Genomic DNA, 26373 nt, shown 5'->3' with positions numbered 1-26373 from the left:
ATACTACGATGAATTCTACCGCGTTTAGGAGTAGGACAATCCCTATAGGATGACAATGACATACCGTATTGCTGGGGATATTATAATATAGGCTCCCAAGTTCACCTTTTTTCACCTTTTCCTAACTATCCTTGAAGTATAATATAATAAATAAAAAATTTCAATAACTAAATTTTTATTATACATCAAATAATTAATTTTAATAATAGTCAAACAAAAGGGAGAGGAAACAAATAACGTAGAATATTTTTTATTATTAATATCAATATTGCTAATAATTGCTCCATACAATGCATAAAATATATGTTTTTAACTATTTTAGAAATATAATATAATAATATAGCATATTATAATAAATAGAAGACTTGAATAACTGAATTTCTCTTAAATAATGAGCGAGATTGATATTACATTTATTTCAACTAGATAATATTATCAAATATCGGCTACACTTATATCGATTGTATAAATAAGCTGATATTTAACATTGATAATAATAAAATACTCAATTATATAGTATTTATACTCATTTGTACTTAATTATTTATTTTCTTGTCCTCGCATTCTACAACCCTGTCCATTCTACTAGAAATGGTAACGAATAGGATACTCACAAAATTTGCTCTACTTATATCTGAATATGTTTAAATCTTATTTTCTTAACCTATCCCAAATTGGATTAAAGTTTTACTTAAAAATTTCAAACCAATCCCATCAAGAAGTAGTGCATCTATCGAATATCCCAACTCGTCTGATTAATCTTTCTTCAGGTTGGGTTGTTCAGGCTGAATTGGGTATATGACTTGAAATTACAAAAAAAATAAAAATAAAATAGAAAGAGAAGAATGGAGGGATAGACTTTAGTAATGACCTAAATATGACTAATATTCAATAAAAATAAATAATATAATAAATAATATATCAAATTAAAGTTAATAATACAAAGCAGAGGTTGACATCTTTGGAATTCGGGTTGGGTTCATATGGTAGGCATCCAAGGGTCGAATTTCTAATCCATTCCAGATCCAGATTTAAATTTTGAATCACAAATTCTTCTCAAACTTTATAGTGTTTTACTAAACAGATCCCAATAAAATTAAACGAGCTCTCCTACGATGCTGGCACCAAGGGTCTAGTCAGCGGCCACGTGGCAACCCTGGGTCCACATGGTCGGCAAACTCGGCTAGCCTCAACACCCCCACACCCAATCTCGCCGCCCTTCTCTCTGGAGGCCTTGGGCAATTGTCCGCAGGGGCTCCGACGACCAAATTGAGCGGCTGCGGCTCTATCAAGCGGTTTCTCATGGGATTTTGGCGCGCTCCGGCATCGATGTAGCCGGAGAGTTGAGTTGGACTTCGAGCAAAGATGGATAAAGTCTACCTGAATAGGCAAAAGAGGGAGGGCAAACCTTCGTCGTTTTATTTTCAAATGTATGCTTGAAGTATTTTTTTTTTTTTTAATTTTTTACACAACGACAACTCACACCAAATGCATATGGGTGAGCCTATAGAAATCACACCACCAAAAAATGGATAGGCATGGAGTCCGAAAAATTTTCTGAATAATACGCCATATAAGAGGCAAGATCGGCCTAACTCTTAGATGACTTAGGCGGTCGTCTAAAATCTCCAGCCCAAAAAAGGCCATCGCAGGAAAGAGCTCAAAAATAAAATAAAAAAAAAGAAAATTTGTCTTGCACCGGCCTACTACAAAAGGACCTCAAGGATAAAATTATCTGGGCTCTCTAAATATATTGCATCGCTCCTAAATTATTATGAGATGACACAAGTGACCGTGAGTAATCCGAAAAGCTACAAGCCTGCCCGCAATCTCATCCGCATCCCGCAAAGGTGGATGCCCATCCAGGCATCCAGCGTGCCCTCCTGAAGAATTTCCGCCGCGCTGCATAGCAACAGGATCGGCTGGGTGATCACCGGTCCCCACGGATTTGGTTCGCTTTAGTCATCATAATTGCAATCGACCTGGAGTTCACTGGTTTGCCGGCGTAAACAGCGAGCAGCCTTTCCAGCAATTGAAAAAGCGACATGTAACGCAACGCGCGTGTCTTAACCCTTTCGCCCGCATCAAAGGTGGTGAGCGACTCGGACGAGCGTCATCCCCCGTCATTCCGTTCGCGCTCGGGAGTCGGGATAAAGTGAGCCGCGGAAACACTTGTCGATCCCACGAGCAAACCAATAAATAATAAATTTATGAGGGAAAATTAATCCATTCCATTCCCTGGTGACTCGAACGTGCGACCTCTAGTCCCATACGCTCCTAGTGGCCGCCACGTGTCGGTGTAGCCCGTCCATCTGTCCGGAGTAGAGACATAACAGCCGTTATAACGGCACCGTTACTTCACGTACAAGAAACGTAAATTTAAATATCTATTGTTTTTTGGATAAAATATTTTTTTTAAATCTAGAACGATGTTCCTAAGTCCTCATTTACGGTCAAAATCAATATCAAAATTGTAAAAAGCATATCGTTTAGGATCTATGGCAACGTACTTAACTAAATATTTTTTTAAAAATTAATTTTATAAAAATATACATGGTAAAGAAATTGCACCAATATTGTCTTTATCTCATAAGAGCCTCACCCCATAGTTTTTTTAAGATAAATTTTGACAGCAGTGCTTCTGAGATGGACAGTAGTGGAAGAGTGGGTTTTGTTATCAAAGACTACAATGATGGACTTGTGGTGGCCGGGGGCTACATATTTTGGACACTACTGTTATTACAGTAGAATTGAGAGTTGCATGGAAAGACATCACTTATGCAAGGCTTGTTCTGAGTGCAGACTGTACTCACTTTAAATGAGGCTCGACTATGGTAATCAAGTGGATTCGAAGCCGGCATAGCGATGTTGGCGGACAGTCACTGCTCTGAAATATATACAGGCTATCGAGAGAGTGTGGCTCTTTTCCGGCCACCTACGTCTATCAGAAGGCGAACAATATTGCTGACCGAGTCGTCTCCTTTGCGACTCATCATTTTAGAGATTTTTTTAGGAGAACCAAGCATTTGTTCTTTTCTCTCTTTGCTATTTTTTTTTTCTGATTTTGTTGGTTGTACTTATATATGTTTAATATGAGGCGCCGTTGTATATAAAAAAAAATTGTATGACTTAAAAAAATAAAATTCTTATTATTTTAACAATAATTTGGACAATAATATTATTATGTTTCTATCCAAAATATGTATGAAGCTGCAAATAATAGCTATTATTATTGAACAATGAAATGTGAGGTCATTTGTAATAGAATAGGATTTTTTTTCCTTTTTTTGGATGATAAACTAGGCTTTGTGCAAATCCTGTTACCGGAGGTGCTCTAATCTACCTAACAAAATATTATTTTTTATTTACGTAATGATGGTCGATAACGGCTAAGGGGGAAGGTCCGTATAGGGCTGGAAGTGGGCTCGGGCCGGCCCGAAGCCCATCGGGTCGGGCCGCCTGCGGGCCGGGCTATGGGCTAGACCCAATGAATGTCGGGCCGGGCTCGGGCTGCAAACTTAAGCCCAATTTTATTTCGGGCCGGGCTCGGGTTTCCCATTGGCCCGGCCCGGGCCCGGACCAAGCCCGAGCCCATGCCAGCCCGAACCAAGCCCAAAATCAAGGCCCGAATTGCATTTGGGTTACTGGGTAACTGGGTAACAGGGTAAGCCACTAAGCCGTAACCCGTAAGCCCGTAAGGCGGTAAGGGTATTAGACAGTCTTGGATCTTCTTGCCGAATCGCGATTTGGGGATTTCTTACGGGTTGCTCGTCGACCGTCGTCGTCGTCGGAGGCGATATATCTCGTCGTCGTCGTCGTCTAGGGTCCGGACTCCGGTGGAGGCGTCGTTGGGTCGTCGTCGTCGGGTCGTCGAGTGCAAAGGCGAGACGAGAGCGGGGGAGGCTCGTCGGCGGCGGCTCGTCGAGTGCTAGGGTTTCTCGGCTCGTCGTCGTCGGCTCTCAGGTTAGGGTCTCTACTTCTCAGGTTAGGTTGATGTTTTCCTGGGGTGATTAGTGGATTTCTCGCCCCTCACCATCACCGATGCCCAACCGGCAACCTCCCACCTCCTGCTCCGGCGTGCCGCGTGCGGTCTTCTCTCCCGCCAAGGCGCCAACGCCTCATACTCATACACCCCCTTTCCCCCCACCCCACTCTCTCTCTATCTTTCTCTCTTCTCTCTCTCTCCCTCTTACCCGGCTCTGTAACCTCTGTTTGTTGATGCATATGATGGCTGGTCCAGTGGTCCTTAACCAACTATATTTAGTCAGAGAAGGCTTGGATGATGATGGCAATAACAAGAAGAAAAAGAAATCCTAAGCTTGACAAAGTGCGTTAATATAACTGAAATGAAAATGCCTCCCCTTTACATCAAAAAAATAAACTGAAATGCCTCCCCAAAAGTTTTCATGTTCTATAGTAGTTTATACATTTCCGTCTAGTTCTTTACATCAAAAAAATAAACTGAAATGCCTCCCCAAAAGTTTGCAGCAAACGAGCTGGCCCAAACGGGCTGCCCGGGCTCGGGATCGGGCCGGGCTGGGGATCGGGCCGGGCTCGGGATCGGGCTGGCCCAAACGAGCTGGCCCAAACGGGCCGGCCCAGGTTAGGGCCCAACTGGGCCGGCCCAAATGGGCTCGGGCCGGGCTCGGGCCTTGTTCCTTTAAAATTTTTTGGGCCCCGGCCCGGCCCGAAGCCCGGAAAAAAAATTCAGGCCGGGCTTGGGTAGGGGTTTGGCCCGACCTGGCCCGGCCCACTTCCAGCCCTAGGTCCGTAATTTATATATTGATATAGTTATAATTTAATTATATCGGTGGTATCGGAAAAACCTTGGCAGGCGGTGTGACCCCGCCCAGCTCGATAAAACGCGAACCAACCCCCTTCCTTGCCATTTCCTCCTCTCTCCGTCCATCCATTTTCCGAATTCCACCCTTTTTTTTATTTGCCTCTCTCACTCTCTTCCTCAGCCCTTCTCTCCTCCTTTTTCTGCTCTGGAAAGAAAGTGTTCGAACCCTCTTCCATTTCGATCGGTCCCACGGTAGAAGATCTCGGCGCCTTTGCGGAATCCCCCAAGGTAAATATTTTTAACTCCTTCTTCTGATGCGTTTCTTTCCTTCTTACTCGACCGATTATTTAGGATTTTAGGGGTTTCTTTCTGGATTCTTGTTTCGGTTCTTCCAAAAGAATCCTCTTTTGATTTTCTTTTGTTGACGAGGTTCTTGATGTTTATTCGATTTTCTTTAATTCCTCTAGAGGAGTCGAGCTGGAACTCTAGCGTTAATTAGGGTTCGTAAAAAGGATGCTGCCATCGCTCAAACCCGCCATGGCGGAGCTCTCTCCAACTCCCCTCTCCCGCTCCCGCTCCCTCCCCTGTTCCTTGCTCCTCGAGTCTTTATAGAAATTCACGAATCTGGACCGTCTATCCGTTCCCTGATCGAACGGGTCGGATTGCATCGAGCTCGCACCCGGTTCGTCCTCGACCAGGCCGGTCTCCCCCACTCGGTCTGAAATGAAGGCAGTTATAACGATTTTAGTGGAGGGTCCAGCCGGCCGGCTTTAGATCGACCGGGTCGGATCGCAGCGGGATTGGATCGTCTCTTGACGCGGTGATCCTCTTCTTTTTCCCCATCTCGCTCTCTTCCGGATCTCTGGTTTCGCTCTTCTTCGACCATACTCCACGCTTTTTTATCAGGGTTTTTTCTGGATCTATTTCTTTAGGGTTTTGGATCGAGACTCGGGGCGACGATGGAAGATTTGGTAGCGGAAAAGCATGTGAAGTACATCCTCTCCGTGGAAAAGGTTCGCTGGCTTCTCTCTCTTCTCTGCTCTCGAATAAATTTGGAATCGTCATAGGAAGCTATCGGGAAAAAAAGAGGAAGAATAACAACTTTTCTGAAATATTTGATTCGATAGAAGAAAGATGATTTCGAGTCTCTAGTGTTGGAGCATCTGAGGATGAACGGCGCCTATTGGGGTCTGGACCACTCTGGACCTCCTCCATAAGCTCGGAGCTGTCGATCCGGATGAGGTCGTATCGTGGATGATGGAATGCTATCACCAGGATTGCGGTGAGTCATTCCCCAACTCGAGAGATTGAATTTTTAGGTCAGACATGGTGTATGTTTTTGGTAATTGTGAGTGGGTAATTGCAGGAGGGTTTGGTGGGAATATTGGTCACGATCCGCACCTTCTTTATACACTCAGTGCCGTGCAGGTTTTGGCCCTTTTTGACAGGCTTGATGTTCTTGATATCGAGAAGGTCTCGGATTGTATCCTTCGTCGTTAGGAAAGATATTATGAGAAATATGGATCATGCATCTTAACATAGGAAGCCTAGCGCATGTGAGGATAATAGCTGTTAAAGTATAACATGTCAAAATGCAAAACAAACTAGAGAAAGAACCTAAAATCTCAATATAAACAGATTTCAGAGATGACAACTTTTGAAGGTGGAAAGTACAGTAGGTCCTCCTGAAACTAGAACTTTTCATATTAAACATATTCCCACTCCAATCAAATAATAATAAAAAAAACTACTAAAACCTCATTCTTTAGTCCTTGGAAAGCAGATGATTTTATCTAAAAAGCAGATACGATACTTCAACACAATTGAAAATTCAAAAAAATGAAGTTAATCAGAGATTAAGGGATAAAAGAAACCTACCAATTACCAAACAGTGAAACCACAGTTTTGATAAGTTTTCACATCAGAGACCAACCCAGATTTCTAGCTAGAATTTTCTCCATGTTGAGTAACTAATCAAGAATGGCATGAAAATGCAACATAAAATTAATGATTTTGAAGCCGCCCCTCTTAATTACAAAGGAAAGCTCGTACATACGATAAAAATTGGAAGCCTAAGTTGATAGGAAAGGGTTCACAAGCAATACGCGAGCCCGATGTTGCAAACAATCTACCATTCATTAAAATTACCCAACTGAAGAATTACATCAAAAGCCTGAAATCTTATTGACCATCAAAGCAAATTTAAACTTCATAATATCTTTCCTAACGACGAAGGATACAATCCGAGACCTTCTCGATATCAAGAACATCAAGCCTGTCAAAAAGGGCCAAAACCTGCACGGCACTGAGTGTATAAAGAAGGTGCGGATCGTGACCAATATTCCCACCAAACCCTCCTGCAATTATCCACTCACAATTACCAAAAACATACACCATGTCTGACCTAAAAATTCAATCCCTCGAGTTGGGGAATGACTCACCGCAATCCTGGTGATAGCATTCCATCATCCACGATACGACCTCATCCGGATCGACAGCTCCGAGCTTATGGAGGAGGTCCAGAGTGGTCAGACCCCAATAGGCGCCGTTCATCCTCAGATGCTCCAACACTAGAGACTCGAAATCATCTTTCTTCTATCGAATCAAATATTTCAGAAAAGTTGTTATTCTTCCTCTTTTTTTCCCGATAGCTTCCTATGACGATTCCAAATTTATTCGAGAGCAGAGAAGAGAGAGAAGCCAGCGAACCTTTTCCACGAAGAGGATGTACTTCACATGCTTTTCCGCTACCAAATCTTCCATCGTCGCCCCGAGTCTCGATCCAAAACCCTAAAGAAATAGATCCAGAAAAAACCCTGATAAAAAAGCGTGGAGTATGGTCGAAGAAGAGCGAAACCAGAGATCCGGAAGAGAGCGAGATGGGGAAAAAGAAGAGGATCACCGCGTCAAGAGACGATCCAATCCCGCTGCGATCCGACCCGGTCGATCTAAAGCCGGCCGGCTGGACCCTCCACTAAAATCGTTATAACTGCCTTCATTTCAGACCGAGTGGGGGAGACCGGCCTGGTCGAGGACGAACCGGGTGCGAGCTCGATGCAGTCCGACCCGTTCGATCAGGGAACGGATGGACGGTCCAGATTCGTGAATTCCTATAAAGACTCGAGGAGCAAGGAACAGGGGAGGGAGCGGGAGCGGGAGAGGGGAGTTGGAGAGAGCTCCGCCATGGCGGGTGTTGCTGGTGGTCCAAACCGAGAACGATTGGCACAGCGGTGTGAACGGGGTTCCCTTTGAGGTGCTTTGGTTGCGCTCCGCCCTCCGCCGTGAAACCTGCAAGCAAGCCTCGCACCACCACCGGGGTGGTGGGGGCCCTCCGACGATCAAGTCAGAGGAGATTGAAGGAGAAGGAGAAGGAGAAGGTAGCAGGTGAGATGATACTCTGGAAGATATCTCCTTTTTTTCCCCTTCCCCCCCAGCCTCATATATATCAGGCTGGGGGGTTTTTCCGGGGATTCGTCATCGTGTGGCACGATGGGGCTGCCACTGACGTGGCCGTTACAGGGCGTCATGGGGCAGCGCTGGGTACAGCCATGGCAGGGCATAGTGGAGCTCCGCTTTGTACGGCTGTTACAGGGGATCGTGGGGCAGCGCCGGATACGGCCATTGCAGGGAGTAGTGGAGCAGGGGGCCGCGGCGTGCCTCAGAGGAACAGTCTGTTGTTGTCGAGAGATTGCCGACTCGGGGTCGGATTGCTGGATCAAGGGGCAGCCGACTCGGGGTCGGGCTGCGGAGCTGAAGATATCCGACTCGGGGTCGGATTGCTGGATCAAGGGGCAGCCGACTCGGGGTCGGGCTGCGGAGCTGAAGATATCCGACCCGAGGTCGGATTGCTGGATCAAGGGGCAGCCGACTCGGGGTCGGGCTGCGGAGCCGAAGATATCCGACCCGAGGTCGGATTGCTGGATCAAGGGGTAGCCGACTCGGGGTCGGGCTGCGGAGCCGAAGATATCCGACCCGAGGTCGGATTGCTGGATCAAGGGGCAGCCGTAGTCTTCCTGGGCGCGCGTGCCGGTCACGTGGGGCATGGTGGCTAAGTTCCCCCGTAACAGCGGGTTTGAGCGATGGCAGCATCCTTTTTGCGAACCCTAATTAACGCTAGAGTTCCAGCTCGACTCCTCTGGAGGAATTAAAGAAAATCGAATAAACATCAAGAACCTCGTCAACAAAAGAAAATCAAAAGAGGATTCTTTTGGAAGAACCGAAACAAGAATCCAGAAAGAAACCCCTAAAATCCTAAATAATCGGTCGAGTAAGAAGGAAAGAAACGCATCAGAAGAAGGAGTTAAAAATATTTACCTTGGGGGATTCCGCAAAGGCGCCGAGATCTTCTACCGTGGGACCGATCGAAATGGAAGAGTGTTCGAACACTTTCTTTCCAGAGCAGAAAAAGGAGGAGAGAAGGGCTGAGGAAGAGAGTGAGAGAGGCAAATAAAAAAAAAGGTGGAATTCGGAAAATGGATGGACGGAGAGAGCAAAAAATTCAATATCACTAGACCCAAGAAAATTGACATCCTTAATTACCAGCGAACTTTTGATCACTTCTAATTTCTGGTCTACAAACGATTAATGCTACAAGTCCTAGGTGTCAGAAGAACAAAGTGGATACAAAGTAGTGAAAACACTTATTACTTTTTATAGGGAAATATGGATCATGCATCTTAACATGGGAAGCCTAGCGCATGTGAGGATAATAGCTGTTAAAGTATAACATGTCAAAATGCAAAACAAACTAGAGAAAGAACCTAAAATCTCAATATAAACAGATTTCAGAGATGACAACTTTTGAAGGTGGAAAGTACAGTAGGTCCTCCTGAAACTAGAACTTTTCATATTAAACATATTCCCACTCCAATCAAATAATAATAAAAAAAAACTACTAAAACCTCATTCTTTAGTCCTTGGAAAGCAGATGATTTTATCTAAAAAGCAGATACGATACTTCAACACAATTGAAAATTCAAAAAAATGAAGTTAGTCAGAGATTAAGGGATAAAAGAAACCTACCAATTACCAAACAGTGAAACCACAGTTTTGATAAGTTTTCACATCAGAGACCAACCCAGATTTCTAGCTAGAATTTTGGACACTACTGTTATTACAGTAGAATTGAGAGTTGCATGGAAAGATATCACTTATGCAAGGCTTGTTCTGAGTGCAGACTGTACTCACTTTAAATGAGGCTCGACTATGGTAATCAAGTGGATTCGAAGCCGGCATAGCGATGTTGGCGGACAGTCACTGCTCTGAAATATATACAAGCTATCGAGAGAGTGTGGCTCTTTTCTGGCCACCTACGTCTATCAGAAGGTGAACAATATTGCTGACCGAGTCGTCTCCTTTGTGACTCATCATTTTAGAGTTTTTTTAGAAGAACCAAGCATTTGTTCTTTTCTCTCTTTGCTATTTTCTTTTTTTTGATTTTATTGGATGTACTTATATATGTTTAATATGAGGCGCCGTTGTATATAAAAAAAAATTGTATGTCTTTAAAAAAATAAAATTCTTATTATTTTAACAATAATTTGGACAATAATATTATTATGTTTCTATCCAAAATATGTATGAAGCTGCAAATAATAGCTATTAATATTCAACAATGAAATGTGAGGTCATTTGTAATAGAATAGGATTTTTTTTTCCTTTTTTTGGATGATAAAATAGGCTTTGTGCAAATCTTGTTACCGGAGGTGCTCTAATCTACCTAACAAAATATTATTTTTATTTACGTAATGACGGTCGATAACGGCTGAGGGGGAAGGTCCGTAATTTATATATTGATATAGTTATAATTTAATTATATCGGTGGTATTGGGAAAACCTTGGCAGACGGTGTGACCCCGCCCACCTCGATAAAACGCGAACCAACCCCCTTAATTATATCGGTGATATTGAATTTTTTCTATGTTGAGTAACTAATCAAAAATGGCGTGGAAATACAATATAAAATTAATGATTTTGAAGCTGCCATTTCCTTCTCTCTCCGTCCATCCATTTTCCGAATTCCACCCTTTTTTTTTATTTGCCTCTCTCACTCTCTTCCTCAGCCCTTCTCTCCTCCTTTTTCTGCTCTGGAAAGAAAGTGTTCGAACACTCTTCCATTTCTCACAAACCATTGAAATCGATTCCGAGCCCGCACGGATTTTTCGATCGGTTCCACGGTAGAAGATCTCGGCGCCTTTGCGGAATCCCCCAAGGTAAATATCTTTAACTCCTCCTTCTGATGCGTTTCTTTCCTTCTTACTCGACCGATTCTTTAGGATTTTAGGGGTTTCTTTCTGGATTCTTATTTCGGTTCTTCCAAAAGAATCCTCTTTTGATTTTCTTTTGTTGACGAGGTTCTTGATGTTTTTGAAGGTGCTTTATTCTCTGATCTTTTCTTTTGTTGTTGCTTTTCTTTTTGGTCCGAGATTTATGGATATCAGGTTTTGACAGGGGAATTGGTGAGGTTTCTGGGATTATAGGGGCCTTTATTGGGGCGAATTAGGGTTTTTGATAAAGGGGGTTTGTTCTTGGTGGGTTGAGTGGAAGACGAGGACTTTGGACTGATGAGAATTGATAGGGGGATGCAGAGATTGTGCTGCGTGGAGGAGAGCGTGCTGGGCTGGAAGAAGTCGTTCAGTCGAGGGATTGGCACTGGGGCGCCCAAGGTCAGAACTCGTAATAAAGGGATGACTGAGGCTTGGAGGTTTTGAGTTGTCAAGCGGTGGAATAAAAGAAGTCCAAGAGAAGGAAGGCATCAGAAGGATTAAGATTTTTGGCTGAACAAGATGACTCGTATCTTTGTCCATCGAGGTTCAGCAGGTTCTTCCTCAAATGCCAATCGCCCCCCCTCTACTTCACTGCCGCCTGCTTCAGCAGCTCAGGCTGCCTCAACTGCGAAGGAGGAGGAGCGAGACAAGGAAGTCCTTCAAGAACAAGGTGTTCTAGGTGATAGCATAGAGCAATGTGGAAGTTCTGAGGATAAATCTGTAAAGAATGATGAGCTTCTGCCCGAAATTTCCCAGGGCATCCCGATTGAAAGGGGGCCTGATCAACGTGTTGATGACAGGGTAGAATCTTTAAAAGATGATGCATTGGGTTCTGCAGTTCTGGAGGAAGAATTGGGTAGGTTTCGGGTGTCTGAGCGTTCAGATCATGATGAAAGGGTGCATTCTGGTATTGGATCTTCCCGGATTGTTGCAGGAGGTTCTTACCCTCCACCTCCTCCAGTGCCTCCTCCAAAGCCATCTGCAGCAAATATGAGCCCAAGGAGAACGGGTTTGGGGTGTTCGAATAGTGCGAGGATTGGTCCTTCCAGAAGGCCATCAGCGAGGCCTGTAGTCTCAACGCGTTCATCACCATCAGGTTCTCGGCCTTCTTCTCCCAGGTCATACGGAGAAGGCGAAGGTTACAACAGTGCTGATGAACAGAGCCCTTGTTATGTGTCCTCGTATGATGATGCAGTAAGATCTGTTCCATTACAATTTGATTGTTAACTTGGTCATCTCGCTAAATTTATCAACTGCAGTATTTATTACAATGTATAATTACTTGCTATAGATTGATGTCCTGACATCCTGATCCACTATGCTCCTTGGCAGGTTGAAATCACTATTTTCCTTCTAGGAGTTATTCTGCTTTCACACACACTTGCTGAATTTCTTTGACGCTCTAGAATATTTTTCAGTTTAAACGAATTCCATGTAGTTGAAACATACAGTTTATTTATTGCTATTTGTTTGTGTGCCTTTTATCTGGGTAAGGAAAATCCAGATGATGGTGATTGGTAAAACCAAGAGATTCGGAAGAGGGAATGCAGTTTTCTATGAAACTTGATCTAAGGCAGGGCCCCTATAATGAAACATTGAACTAGTAGCTCTGACCAATTCAATCTGGCCCATAATTTTCCATAGTCATGGTTCTTAAGTATGACAATTTGGTTCAGTATACATACTAGAAAGACTTGGAACATAAACTTGACTATAAGAATTGAAATAAAAAAAAAGCGTCATCTCATCAATCTTGGTCAGCTTTATGTCTTGATGCCTTTCTGAGTTCAAGCTTCTTAAAAAATAGAAGTATCTGTGACTTCGATCTAATTTTGAATATTTAATATCTAATTATCCACTCTGTAACTGGGTCCAATTCTCACCATGCCTGTCTTGGGTTCATCTGCATATATTACTATTGAAGTTCATTTCTTATGATGGTTCTGATTTTTAGTCTATTTTCTCCAATATAGAGTTTAGGGTTGTTGTAGCTGCAATTTTCTCAACAAATATTCTTTATTTGTTTACTCCTCCACCTCTTTCTTTTGCAAATCATATTTTGCTACTTATGGTTCTAATTCTTTTCTTTCTTGCAGCCAGTAGAAGCAGATATTTGGGGACTTGCATTGTTAATGAAATCAATCAATTGTTGACATTACTCCATTTGGGTTCTTGTTATGAATTCTGATTACTGTCAAAGATGCCTTCTTATGGACAATTTCACTTTATTTGAGCTACTCCCATTAATTTCATTGAAATTGCACTATAAAGTCAATGAGACTTGGTAGAAACCCTATCTCCTTTTTCTTCAAGGATATATGATGTCAGTATGACGATTTTAATGGTCAATAATGGCTTGACTGGGCTCTGCTATCATATAATACCTTATTTTAAATTGTGCTACAAAGATTCATGATAATGTAAACCTTGTACAGCATGAAGAATGTGTTTTGTTGTTATATCCTTTTTCATATGGGTTAGAATCATGTGAAATAAGGTAGCCAAATGAAAAAGTTGTTACGACTTTTTGGCTTTTACTATAAATAGAAAGTTTATCAAAGTACATGCCTTTAGAAGATGAAATGAAAGATGAGATTCTTCTGGGGATAATAAACATAGGTTCACGCTTTGATATCTTGAGAAAACTTGATAGGGGATATATTCCTAGTTGAAGCATATTCGGGCAGTGGTGTAGAGTTGATTGAGATTCTCCATTTTTGCAAGAAACATGTGCACCTTGGAATTTTCACTCCATCTTTTGCAATTTGCAATCCTTGGTCTTAAATATGTTATTCATGTGGCTTCTGGCATGTTTGCTGAGCTTAGTTACTTAAAGGGAGAGTGAGTACAGAGTAAGTTTGGTTACCCATGCAGGGAAGTGGATCTCTCAGAAGTTATGTAATAAGGAAATGCTTAGGATATGGGTGTTAGATTGTAGGGGAGATTCTGGACCTGTGCTCTACCCTGAGTAAAATTTTCCTATACTAAAATTCTCCGTATTTTTGCCACATTTTAGCCACATGTCTAGAATGAAGAAGATAGTTATGAGGATAGTTATTCACTTTGATACAGATTGGTGTGCCTTGGATACCAGATGTGAGCATGTGAAGATAGGAAGAGGATATGATTGAAGGGAGAAGAGGTAAATGGAAATAGTTATGCAGAATCTATTCACAATGAAAAAAAGGCATAAGTAACCAGTATTTAGAGACAGTGTTTTAAGTGTAAATAGGCTTTGATGAGCTGCAAAAAAAGTGTATTACGTGTATAACATATGGTTTCCTTTTACTAGTATACCTATGGCACTACGGATCATTTCAACACATGCTTTGCAACATAACCTTTTTAATTGGTGAAGGGTGGGATACTAATTCTTTGGGGATGAGATCCTTCCAAACATATCACAGGGATGTTAAACTTTTCCTGAAATTTGACGCTATTACACTCTTGGGTGGAAGGAGGTCAAATGGGGTGTTGAAGGTTTTCCATTCTACCATCCTTTTCTAGTTGTTTGGTCTCTCTCTCTCTCTCTCTCCTCTTTGTTTTCTCTTCCTTTTTTCTGTTCAATAAAGTCTCCATTAGTTTTAAGTGATTCAGTTTAATTATTGGCTGAGATTTTCACAGGTAATCTTCTATTTGATACTAAGTTGTGGGGGATGTGTGGCAAAAATAAACTGACTGTGAAAGTGCTGGTGATAAGATGTGGAGCTGCTTCATAAGAGATAAAAGAAAGAAACTGTTCTATCTCAGATGTAAAACTATTAGTGACCCATTCCGCCATTCTTTTCTGAGTTGTTGCATGATGGAGCTCTGGCCTTTGTTCATCCATTTTTGGGCATTTTGTAGCTTTTATCTGTTGCGTTTGTCTTTTCTTGTTTCCCATCTCTGTGTTGGCTAGTTGAGGTCCAAGCTTTAGAATTTATTGGTAGGGACATGATATCATTTAACATGCGGATGTTTGATGTTTTAGCATGTAAGAAAATTATAGGTCGAAGCTTCTTCTGCAATCATTGTGAAGAGCAGATTAGTTTTGCTTAAGCAAAGGATAGCTGGATGGCCATGTGTTAGTTTTGATCTGTATTCAATTTTATTCACTCCTACTTTGCCCTTAGTTGACATCTATAGAGCTCTGGCATCTAATATATGGTTCATTTTTTTTTTCTGGTGCTTGTTCTTAGAGTGTTGTGAGGTGCTGTCCGGTATTGTCACAGCAAGGGGACCGATCAGCTAGTAGTGATGAAATTTCTACAATCTTCAGTTGCTTTTTCTTTAAATAGAAGGGATTAAATTCTATATTTAAAGCCCTTTAAGTTAAGCAAAACAGATGTTTTCTGGCCTGATTTTAGCAACAGTCCGTTGCCTTTTGATAGACAGAAGCTCTCTGAACTTTGAGTCACATTATTTGAGTTCATTGGCTGGGTTTCTCAGCTCCTTGGAAATTTGCTTTGGTTTTGAATCTGGCACCTAGCTTTATTCTAGATGTTTGTACCATTGAAAAGAAGGCTGGGATTGTGCCATTGGTTTGTAGGTTTTGCTAGACACGGGCAACATATATTTGGAATTTTGATATTGTAGTTAATGTATACATACAGCATTATCAGGCTGAGATTATCCAACAATTTATATCTATATGTCCTTTTGATAATTTATAAATGTCAGATACAAAACATGTACTTGTATTTTATCCTTTCCATCAAATGAGCTTCACTCTATATGTTTCTTACTCTTGTTATGGTTACCGAATTGATTTCCTTTTCTTGTGCTGGTGTATACTTTGGGATGTAACTGTCACATGCTTATTTTGTTTCAAGGAGCGAGAACGTCAGTTTGAACTTGAGATAAGACGAACAAAGGGATTTGAAGTTAAAAAAATGTTGGAGGATGGGAATTGTCTATTCCGTGCTGTGGCTGACCAAGTTTATGGTGATCCAGAATCGTATGATATGGCTAGGCAAATGAGCATTGATTATATGGTAAGTATTTGTACCAATCGAATGTGTTTTCTTTTGGTTGGGGAAGTGTGCATTGATTGTGGTAGATAATTGTACCAATCAAATGCTGTCTTGTGAACAGTAGTAAGCCTGCATTTTTATTAGGCATTTCAGGAATTTACTGTAGAAGTTAGTCGTTTTAGCTTTTTTTAGATATTTCCTCCTTTTAACTAGCATTATAGAGATGACCCACATGCACAAACATATACAATATGATTTGCTGTTGGCCAAATGTCATGTGACCTTGGTTTGGTAATAGTTTCCTAATTCATTTAAGCCCCAAGCAAATTGGTTTAGAATGATTTTTTTCTTGCAGTACAGTTTGCTCTAATATGAAAAGATGGGTGAGTAAGGGAAATTTACAGGAAAGATGTTCTAATAATTCCTAGATTGTTAAATCCCTTTATCATTCTTCTTCTAACTCTCTCTTATTTGTTCAGTATTGGTTCTAGCATATCTTGATGAGTGCCAACCATTTTGTTGAAAAATTTATGATAAATAATGATTAATTCTGGTTTTAGATTATATAAATTTATTTAAATAAAACCCAACTAATTTAGAAATAACAAATTGTGAGTTATGAGTTATGAGCCTGAACCAGAACCACGTGAACCAATGAGCCTGGGTAATTATTGTTTGGTATAATGCAGATTTCTTATATATAGGGAATAAGTTTATGAAAAACAAGAGGCTATGTATTTCGGTATCTAAGTTCTGACCACCAAATGACTTTATCGAGGTGTTCAAACTAAAGTTTGCCATCTCGGTACTGGATTCCGTACCGGTGCCACACTAGCACAATATCGGTATGGGGTTTTTTGGTGTACCGATATTCGGTACGTCATCCGGTACTCGGTACGCCATCTGTACCGGATACCGGTACCAAACCGGTATGATATGGTATGTCCTGTACCGCCCGGTATGTGCCGGCACAACATACCATGGTTTAAACAAATCAAGAATGGTGGTCTTTTAGATCAACAATTCTTGATCATTGTTTATATCAGATCATGGTTGCACTCTTGTTTTGTTAATGCTATTTTATTGGTGGTGGTGGATTTGTAGATGTGTAATCTGCACCTTTTCCTCATGCCATTGTTGCTATCCATGCATCAATGACGAGACAATGGAATGACAAGTGACAAAAGCTGAATGGCGGACCGACCTAAGACCTTCAATATGTGATGGATTATCTGCTCTTAATGGAAGTTTAGACTGTTAGTCACTGCCTGTATTTTGTTCTTGTGATGAGCAAGTGATGTATAGTATGTGTATGGCGCCTTGCCCTTCTAGCACTTAGCACACCATATATGGAAATAAATGCACTTAGATGTATATTTGTGGCATGATAAGATACAGTAGGATTTTTTTTCCCAACAAAACTTTGCGTCTTTAGGTTATTCTTAATTGTTTTTTAGTGCAAAATAGGTATCCTGAGTACCTAAACATTCTTCTGACTCATGCCAAAGATGGATGCTGATTATAATGGTGAACAAGTCATATATGACAAGGTACAAAGTACTACCAATATATTGCCTTAAACTAATGAAGATAAAGAAAAGAAACTTAAAAGAGATAAGGACTAAGAGAGGATAAATAAAAAAACGAAAAAGGAACCGGCCCATCTGAATGACATACTCAATGTGTATAGATTTAGTTGTGTCTGAGCATCCTAGCCATGTATCAACCTGTACCGGTTTGCATCAAGATGAAGGGCTGCAATATCCTGGGTATGCATATCTACTGTCATGTCATTTGTCGTGTACATGGTGCTATGGACTCACATGTTAATTCTCGATGACCTTTCTGTTGATGGACCAATAGTGAGATACCCCTTTTTTCTGTTTACCTTGCAATTATAATTTTGTACTTGGAAATAGCAAAACTTCTCTCACAGTGGTCCGTTAGTATTGCTTATCTGAAGATATTTACTTGTGAAAATCCCTAGCTCACAGGAACAGGCGCAGATATTTTTCATTAGGGATTCTCAGTAAAGGATCTCACCATCTTCTGTTCACGGTTTCAATAAAAAACAGCTGATGCATAGATACAGATAACCAAGTAATCTTGATTTGCAAATGTACTCTGAACGTATGATTTGTGGCTCTTGCATTTTATTTAGGTTAAGTTTGATGGCGAGCTTGTATTGAAACATTGCTTTATATTTCATCCTTTGGTTATAAAAAGCTTCTGGCCACATTATCTTTCTTTTTTTTAATAAGGCAACATTGGTGATTGGCTCAAAGTTAGGTATGGTTGTTTGTATTGAAAAGTTAAGAGTGCTTCATATTTTTATTTATTTTATTCAAGTGCAGAACAGTCTGGATTAGTAACTTCAATTCAATTTTTAGAAACTATACCTCCTCGTACATGCCATCGTCACCAGGCCCTTGCCAAATCTGTTTAGGTCTTCTGATTTGGGTCTTATAAAACACATAATGATTTACTTTTTCTCATTTAATCATATTCAGCAGTTTTTATCTGAAGTCCTACATTTTTTTACTAGATACAACACTCCTAGGTTGATCATCACTTATAGTTGGAAATAAGGTTCACTAAACCGGTACTGGAGGTTGTAACAGTTGGCGACTGGTTCGGCATGGTACGGTCTGTACCGTTCCATTCCGGATGTACCAAAAGGAGGAGAGTTGGAGAGTTGGAGAGCAAGAAGGAGAGAGAGGAAAAGAGATAGAGTCAGAGAAGGAGGGAGAGGCTGAGAGGGAGGGAGAAGGGGGGGGGGGGGCAGAGAGACTGAGAGTGAGAGGGCTCGAAAGCCCTCGTCGTTGAGCCGGTTTGGCCTATTTACCGAGCCAACAGGGTGAACCATCTTGGTTCCCTGTTGGTTCAGTTCGGCATGTTCCAAACTGGGCGGTTCAGAACGGTGCAGCCAACCATGGTTGGAAATGTATTTATTGGTGACTTTATAAACACTTAGAAGGGGAGAAATGGAATAAATCTCACGATTTCTGCTGAAATCTTTATGTATAGAGAATCAACATTTCTTATATTAATTATTTTAAGCTTCCTTGCATCTTATATGTTACCATTTTGACTGAAACCAATATTCTTCTTTAATTACATTTTTTTTTGAAAATTGATTTATTTGCATCAAGGTCTGGTGTTGAATCAGTTTTTCAATTTTTGCCCTATTTTCACTATTTTAGGCAGTTCTGTCTGGCAAGATTGTACTGATGTTGCATTTTATAGCTTCTGCTTTCCTTATTATTGATTGTTAATTGGTCTTAACCCTCATTTTTGACAGCCACAGTTGGGGCCAACATCATAGGCAAATAGTCGTCGAGCATAAAAAAGTGTGTGCTGTTAATGATTTGTGAATTGTAGAATCATCATGTGGAAAGAGGAAAATGATTTATTATTTAGTGTCCGTGACAGGTACTTTTGCAAATTGTAGTGAATCACAATTTTGTTTATGATTTCCCAGGAAAAAGAGAGGGATCATTTCTCTCAGTTTATAACTGAAGGATTTACATCTTACTGTAAGAGGAAAAGGCGGGACAAGGTATCTGATCTCTCTCTCTCTCTCTATACACACACACACACACACACACACACACACACACACACACACACACACACACAAAACTGACTTGTTATTTGTAAGATGCTACTGTGCGTTTTGGATTATATATACAAAACTGACTTGTTATTTGTAAGATGCTACCGTGCGTTTTGGATTAGATTTAACATTTATGCTGCACATCACGCCTTTATGCAACCCCTATTATTCTTCCTGATACACATGTGATTTCATAAGCATAAGGTTTAGCTTAATGTGACCATGATGGCTGTAGATGAGACAGCAACCTGGTGCACCGTTAAGTTAACTAAAACTCAGACGTCACACCCAGGATGCTCTCTTTCAAGAATTGCTGAGAACAGGCATAAGTGGACCCACCACTCTGATTACAAAAGTTACAAATTGCCTAGAGATATTTGGGTAAATAAATGCACTACAAATATCTTGGACTCTGCTTGATCATCAAAGAACCATGCATCCGGCAATTTACATTGACTCTGTTTACATGTTAGCTTAACATCTCTTTTACATATATTCTCCCAGATTACCTTAAGCCATCATTGAATAAAAGACCTAAATGTCGAGGAACTAGTTTGCTCGATTATTTCTAAAACATTTTTGATACTTTGTAACAAATATACTGTCTTGATCATTCTTTTTAGTTACAACTTTATCTATTTAAATCAATCGCATAATGATACTAAAGGTCTCACAAGATGAACATCCAATAGACTCTCTAAATTATGTTTCTTTCCCTTGGGTTGTTGTTCTCTCATAAATGACTTTCTTCGGTCTTTACACTTTGTCAGGTTGCCTTGAGCAAAAAACCTGGGAGGATTACTATAATCCTCTTCTTGTAGCTAAGCATGAATTGCAACATTTCTGACGTTGCTGTTTAAGAATGGTTGGTATCTTGAATAATCTTGAGTGGAGGAAAAGGGAAGAAAGGATAGTAGGGAGAGGGAGAGATAACAAACCTTTTTTTTTTATAATTTTTACTAGTTGGAGCAGAATTGGGTTGTGCAGGTGGCTGCATGGCCCTTAGCTATCTACATCACCATAGTACATGTTGCTTAAAGAGCCATATGACTGCATATCGGAGACTCATTATGCCTCAGTTCAGTTGAGTATCATCAAAATTTTATGCAGCAGCCTAGTTTCTTGTGAGATCTTGTCCCTAGAAATTTGAGTATAATCAAGTATTCTGTTTGTTTGCATTTATTATCTTCATTCATCTGTGTAATGTCACTGATGTTACTATGATCCTCTCTCATGCATGTCAAGCTTTGCTCTTAGAACATCTTGTCTAGGCTTTCTGGGCTTCAGTTTATCCTACCACGAGCTTGTCATGAGTGCTTGCAAATTAAAATGGGAATTGAATCTGGTCCAACATTAAGGGATATCATCAGTCTCATTTAGAAATGCAAAAACATATTTGGAATTATTTTTTCATCATGCTTTTATCAATGTATTATAGGGTCTTATTGATGGAAATGTTTATATCCATAGAATTATACCTCTGAACCTTAAATGATTTACTGTCTGTTTGGGAAATTCATTGATTGACTAGCTTTTAATAGGTCTATGGAAATAATGTGGAGATCCAGGCTTTTGCCGAGATGTATAATCGTCCTATTCATATATATTCATACAGCACGGGTATGATTTTTTTTTTCGGGCTATCATTTTTGTTGCCAATCTACTGCAATATTGTTTATAATCAGCTTATAATGTTGCGGTTTTATATGCAGAACCTATTAATATCTTTCAAGGAAGCTATAGCACTGATATGCCTCCCATTCGGTTAAGTTACCATCATGGCAATCATTACAATTCACTTGTTGATCCACACCGATTATCAATTGGTGCAGGCCTTGGATTTAGCTGTCTTCGTGGGGTGAGTTCTTCCAACTTACCGTCTCTTGCTGGAGCATGACAGTCTGTCTACATTGACTCGTATTATTGTCAATGTCTATCTCAAGCTCGGTATTTTTTCCTTTTTCTACATGTCAATATAGAAATTAGTGGGGAATGGTTGTGCAAATTTTAACATTTTAGACTACAGATGATTGCTCTTAAGATCCTTCAACTGGCTAGATGGACTGATGTTTTACTTGCACTATCAGATTTTTGTCTGTTACACTTTGGCGTCTGTAATTATTTTGATGCTTGTCTTACAAATTCTGGTGCTTCTTCGCCTGATTGACCTCTTTTTTGTCCAATGTAGACGAACATTGGTAAGGACCAGGTGAAGGCTGCTATCAAAGCCCAGCAAGACCAGCAGATTAATAATGTAAGCGATATTTCTCTGAGTTTGCTTTGCTATCTATTCTTTGTTGTGCTAGCGATGTTTGTTTAGAAGCACATGTTTGACTACTTTGTATTGTTCAAAATGAATATATGGCAAGTTGCTTTTTAGGCGAAGCTTCTAAATCTTTTTGATCTAAATCTTACTATTCTCTTCAAGCTTATCTCATATCAGTTGTTCACCAAATTTCTCCATCTGCATCTAGGTATTGCTTTTAAATTACCTTATGGTGTGTTTGGATGGTCTTTCCCTATAAATGATATGACATGACTTGTGAACGTTCCAGATTTAGAATTCATTTTACTTGCAGCCGTTAACTTAATGATTAACTAGCCATTTTATTACATCATTGGTATTGAATATTTGATGCTTCTGATTCTTCCCCCCTTTTTTACCAGTCCTGATTAAATCCTTCTTTTAGTTCCTTACCATGTTCTGTTTTTGAGATAAGCGTTTACGAGTACTTTAGATCATTATGCTTGGAAATGGAGGAAACAGGATAATGGCTAGATCATAATTACTTAATTCACTAAAGCAGAAGTAAATTGTGAATTGTTACACTGACTGGTTCATAGTGCAGTTTGGTGGATTAAAAAATATTAGTGCATTAAATTCACTTGAGTCCTATATTTAGTTAGTCTCCTTGTATAGCTCCAAACTCTCCTAACAACTATATTATCCCTTAGTGCATATATCTCAAACAAATCCTAGCCAACTTATCAGCAAAATTTCATAAACCAAAATATAATAGATAATTTAAACAAAAAAAATTCTCATCCTACTCAAGGAACCAATACACTAAGGAAGAGTGGTAGCATAATTAAGAATATGAACCAGAACTGAGCGAACTGATCAGGCTCTATATATAGCCAGTCATGCCAATCATAAATCCAATGTTGTAATATGTCGACAATCCATGTATGTAGTCCATGTAACACATATGTGAGTGAGATTATAATGTTGACTGCTCTTTTTAACTTCAGCTACAATGAGATATTCTCCTCTATATCAAATGTATTACTTTTTGTTCTTTGACTGCCCTGATGGTTGATTTTTCTACTTAATGGATGTGAATAAGGCCTTCTATCATAACATGCTATATGACATCTATGTCCTGTCCTTGGAATTTTTGGCCCAGTTGTGTGGGATAATTATATATGTTGGAGTCTCTGCCATGCTATCCTCAGTATATGCAGAATAAGATGCAAGCTATTAGCTTCTCTGCTGGTGTGCTGAGGCCAATTATGATGTGCATTGAACATCATCGTAATGGTTATTTAGCTTTGAAGCTCAGCCTTTTTAACCTGGTGATCATGTTTACCATTTTATCTCCCCTTATTGTAGTAACTGCAATGCTATTTGGATAGCTGAAAATTTAGGTTGGGCGCACATCTGCAAGGCTCACGTAGCACAACTCACATATATGTTGCAGCCCATCCATCTCTTTTGGAGTCATAATATCCATGTACTTGTTTAACATGGTGATGAAAGTAATTTACAAGGACATATTCTTAAATTGTTGAATCTTGTTTTCAGAAAGTAATAGCATCTTGACATGACGTTTGTTTTGTTGAGTTGGAACTCGGTAATATATTTGATACCATCGTTGATAGCCTGACTAATTCCTCATGAACAAACACCCTAATGGCAGGCCCTTCTAGCTGAGGGGCGTTTTTACTCTGATCTGGAGCTGACTGAGAAGGAAATAGAGCGGATGGTTATGGAAGCTTCACGAGCTGAATATCTGGCTGAGGAGAAGATGAAACAACAGCTTGCTTTCAGAGAATCTTCCACGTCAGGAGCAGAACCATCATCTTCTGGAGCAAGTATGTTCTTTTTGGACCACACTTCTACCAAGTTTTCAGTTGCTTTTCAGATGCTAAATTATATATATCTTTGCTATGGTGAGTCTAAAGCGATTCTAACATTCATTTGATTGAACAGCAGCTGGGATGGGGTCATCCCAAGCAGTTTTGGAGGGTGGAAGTGAAAAGGCACCGTCATCTGACATGATCCTCACCAGCAGCATGCAGGTGGTCCTATCAATGGGTTTCGGCTATATGCAAGTTATCGAAGCTTACGGCATCTTTGGTGATGATGTGGATTCCATGATCTGCTACCTGCTGGAGATGGGAGGTACTGGTGCGTTACCTGGTGGTAGCAATCGACGCAAAGGAAAAGCAGCAGAGTGAACCTTGGACCAGAGAGAAATGTTTAGATAACATTAATAAAGTTAAACATGTAAAAAAGCATTGCTTTCTTAGGGTGATAATGTTCCGATACTCAACAAAATGAGTTCAATAAATGCTAACCTGGACTTTCAGATGCCTATGATGTTCCTCGCTTTGGGTTTGCATGATCATCATTCAACGAACGTGCCTTAGGGCTCAAAAGGTTCAGCCCTTGCTTTAATTATATCTTTTCAATAAAACGAAGCAAGCTATTTATGGATAGCAGAACAACTGCTTGAATAGAGAGTTAGGGTGAAACAAGATTTTCCAGGGAGCAAAGATGGTGTTCAATGAAGTTGGTTCTTTCTTATTGCAAGCCTCATCCTTTGTTTCTGAGCAAAATCTTATATTGATCTGTGAGGAACTTGTATCATCTGATTAAAGCTTTTGTTGTCTGTCGGATCAGTTTTGGATGGTGTTCTTGGTAGCGTATTTTATTTTGAATCGCTTTCTTGTCGCACGCTGCCTCAAAACTCCCTCCTTCCACTTTGGTATTCGCAGGCTGTTAAAATTATCAATAGGATTTTGTGGTAGTTCAAATTTGGGCATCCAAGCAGCTCAGCTACCATACTTCGCGCATCACAGGGACATTGGCTCGACTGTGCGACTGTCGAAGAGGACAACCATTCGCCACTATGGTTCTTGCCGCCTGTCTCTCTCTGATGTCGGGCCCAGCTACTCGCCATGATGGGAGTTGCAACCTGGTCCTCTGGGTTCCCGGGTGTCTTTCAATCTTTTCACGAGTGCCGACACGAGCTCTGCCTTTTGGCGAGATGAAACTGTTTTGATCGTCCTTCAAGCAGGCCTGTATCTCAATTATTTATCTTTTCTAATTCCTGTAATATTTTAGGAAAGTGAGAAAGGGCCTCAATAGATGCAAGGGCGTCAATCGGTTGAGTTGGTAAGTATATCGACATGGATACAAGGGAGGAAAGGAAGGGGGAGTGGGGATCTCTACTGATATTTTAGCCTCCTAAACAAGGCAACTGCAAATTTATCAAGAAAACCAAGGCAACTACATATTTTATTACTCTGGTTGCAGCAATGTTCATCCCAGTGTGGTGGAAGGTCAGGCTATTTCAGCATGCCGTTTTTGTTTTTTTGGTTGCACTGGACGATTGATACAAATCTAATATAAATATATTTAAAAAAAAATCAAAATATAACGAGTCACAGAGTGTCCTAGGTAGTCCTCTACCAGTTTAGAGAATTCTTTCGAAGTGATTAGCCACAAAAGAAGCCACTCAGTTCGCAGCTCCATTAGTCTCTTTGAAGACGTGCTTGGTCCGAAAGGTAATGTCACCGCCTCCACCTCATACTGGAGATTCCTGCGTGTTGTGGGGGGGGGGTGCACCCGAATTTAGTCCCACATCGGCTGGTAGCGGAAAGGTTCTGTGCCTTAAATGGGGGGTGGAAATCCTTTCCTCTCGAGGGCCCTTTTGTGGGACAAAACCGTGAGGGCACCAGTCTCCCCCCGTCTGCGCTGGACGCGCGGGCCGGAGCGCCCAAAGCGGACAATACCTCGGGAGGAACGCAGTCCTCTTTCTCTGCTAGCTTAATGTGGGCTAACTGTTGCGTGAGGCTCCGGTCAAAGCGTCCGTCCCCGCAACAGATTGGCGCTAGAGGAAGGGCCGCGCCCCTTGCCGCAGACTACCCCCTAGGACTGGGAGGCGCCACAGGAACCTTCCCGCTAGGGGGGCTATGTTGTGGGGGGGTGCACCCGAATTTAGTCCCACATCGGCTAGTAGCGGAAAGGTTCTGTGCCTTAAATGGGGGGTGGAAATCCTTTCCTCTCGAGGGCCCTTTTGTGGGACAAAACCGTGAGGGCACCAGTCTCCCCCCGTCTGCGCTGGACGCGCGGGCCGGAGCGCCCAAAGCGGACAATACCTCGGGAGGAACGCAGTCCTCCTTCTCTGCTAGCTTAATGTGGGCTAACTGTTGCGTGAGGCTCCGGCCAAAGCGTCCGTCCCCGCAACACTGCGTATCGCCACATCCCAAGCCACCCATCCCACTGGAATCCAACAGCCAAAGCTCTGGATAACAACCGCCACTACTCGCAAGCCTTCCTCGAAGCTTCGGTCGGATCCTCTGGTAGTTCAAGGACTACCGTAAAGCGCCGCCGCAGGTTCTCTACCTCCTCCTTTAAAATCCGATGAGGCAACCACCCCCGGCTTTACACGGCTCCCCTTCTTCTTGCCCGGCAATGGAGTCCTCGGCTTCACCGTTAGTATGGCTTCAGGTGGGCGGCGCAAAACC

The 26373-nt window shown here is 41.2% G+C and overlaps 1 protein-coding gene across 5 annotated transcripts; it reads left to right on the top strand.

Moving 5' to 3' along the window:
• The first annotated feature begins 10751 nt into the window (after positions 1–10751).
• LOC103699095 (OVARIAN TUMOR DOMAIN-containing deubiquitinating enzyme 6-like) lies at positions 10752–24217 on the top strand. 5 transcript variants are annotated; one of them, XM_039133297.1, is made up of 9 exons: positions 10752–10995; positions 11234–12243; positions 15861–16022; positions 19483–19560; positions 21159–21237; positions 21330–21475; positions 21806–21871; positions 23538–23712; positions 23834–24217. In XM_039133297.1, exons 2-9 carry the CDS (start codon positions 11569–11571, stop codon positions 24076–24078), a joined length of 1626 nt encoding a protein of 541 aa, XP_038989225.1. In that variant the 5' UTR covers positions 10752–10995; positions 11234–11568; the 3' UTR covers positions 24079–24217. The 5 variants fall into 5 exon arrangements, with proteins under 5 accessions (XP_038989225.1, XP_038989221.1, XP_038989224.1 ...); XM_039133293.1 differs by having other exon boundaries at positions 10762–10995; positions 23831–24217; XM_039133296.1 differs by having other exon boundaries at positions 10764–10995; positions 11371–12243; positions 23831–24217.
• The last annotated feature ends 2156 nt before the right edge of the window (positions 24218–26373 follow it).

This window comes from Phoenix dactylifera, chromosome 14 (assembly GCF_009389715.1).
Source record: "Phoenix dactylifera cultivar Barhee BC4 chromosome 14, palm_55x_up_171113_PBpolish2nd_filt_p, whole genome shotgun sequence".
Classification (NCBI taxonomy): domain Eukaryota; kingdom Viridiplantae; phylum Streptophyta; class Magnoliopsida; order Arecales; family Arecaceae; genus Phoenix; species Phoenix dactylifera.
Note: the sequence above shows the minus strand (reverse complement) of the source record. Positions and strands in the feature narration are given on the sequence as shown.

What these genes read in the sequence shown, in the direction of transcription:
- LOC103699095 (XM_039133293.1), top strand. Translation starts at nt 11,569, where the DNA reads ATGACTCGTATCTTTGTCCATCGAGGTTCAGCAGGTTCTTCCTCAAAT. An exon ending in TATATATTCATACAGCACGG is followed by an intron (nt 21,238 to 21,329) that starts GTATGATTTTTT and finishes TTTTATATGCAG; the next exon opens with AACCTATTAATATCTTTCAA. An exon ending in GATTTAGCTGTCTTCGTGGG is followed by an intron (nt 21,476 to 21,805) that starts GTGAGTTCTTCC and finishes TGTCCAATGTAG; the next exon opens with ACGAACATTGGTAAGGACCA.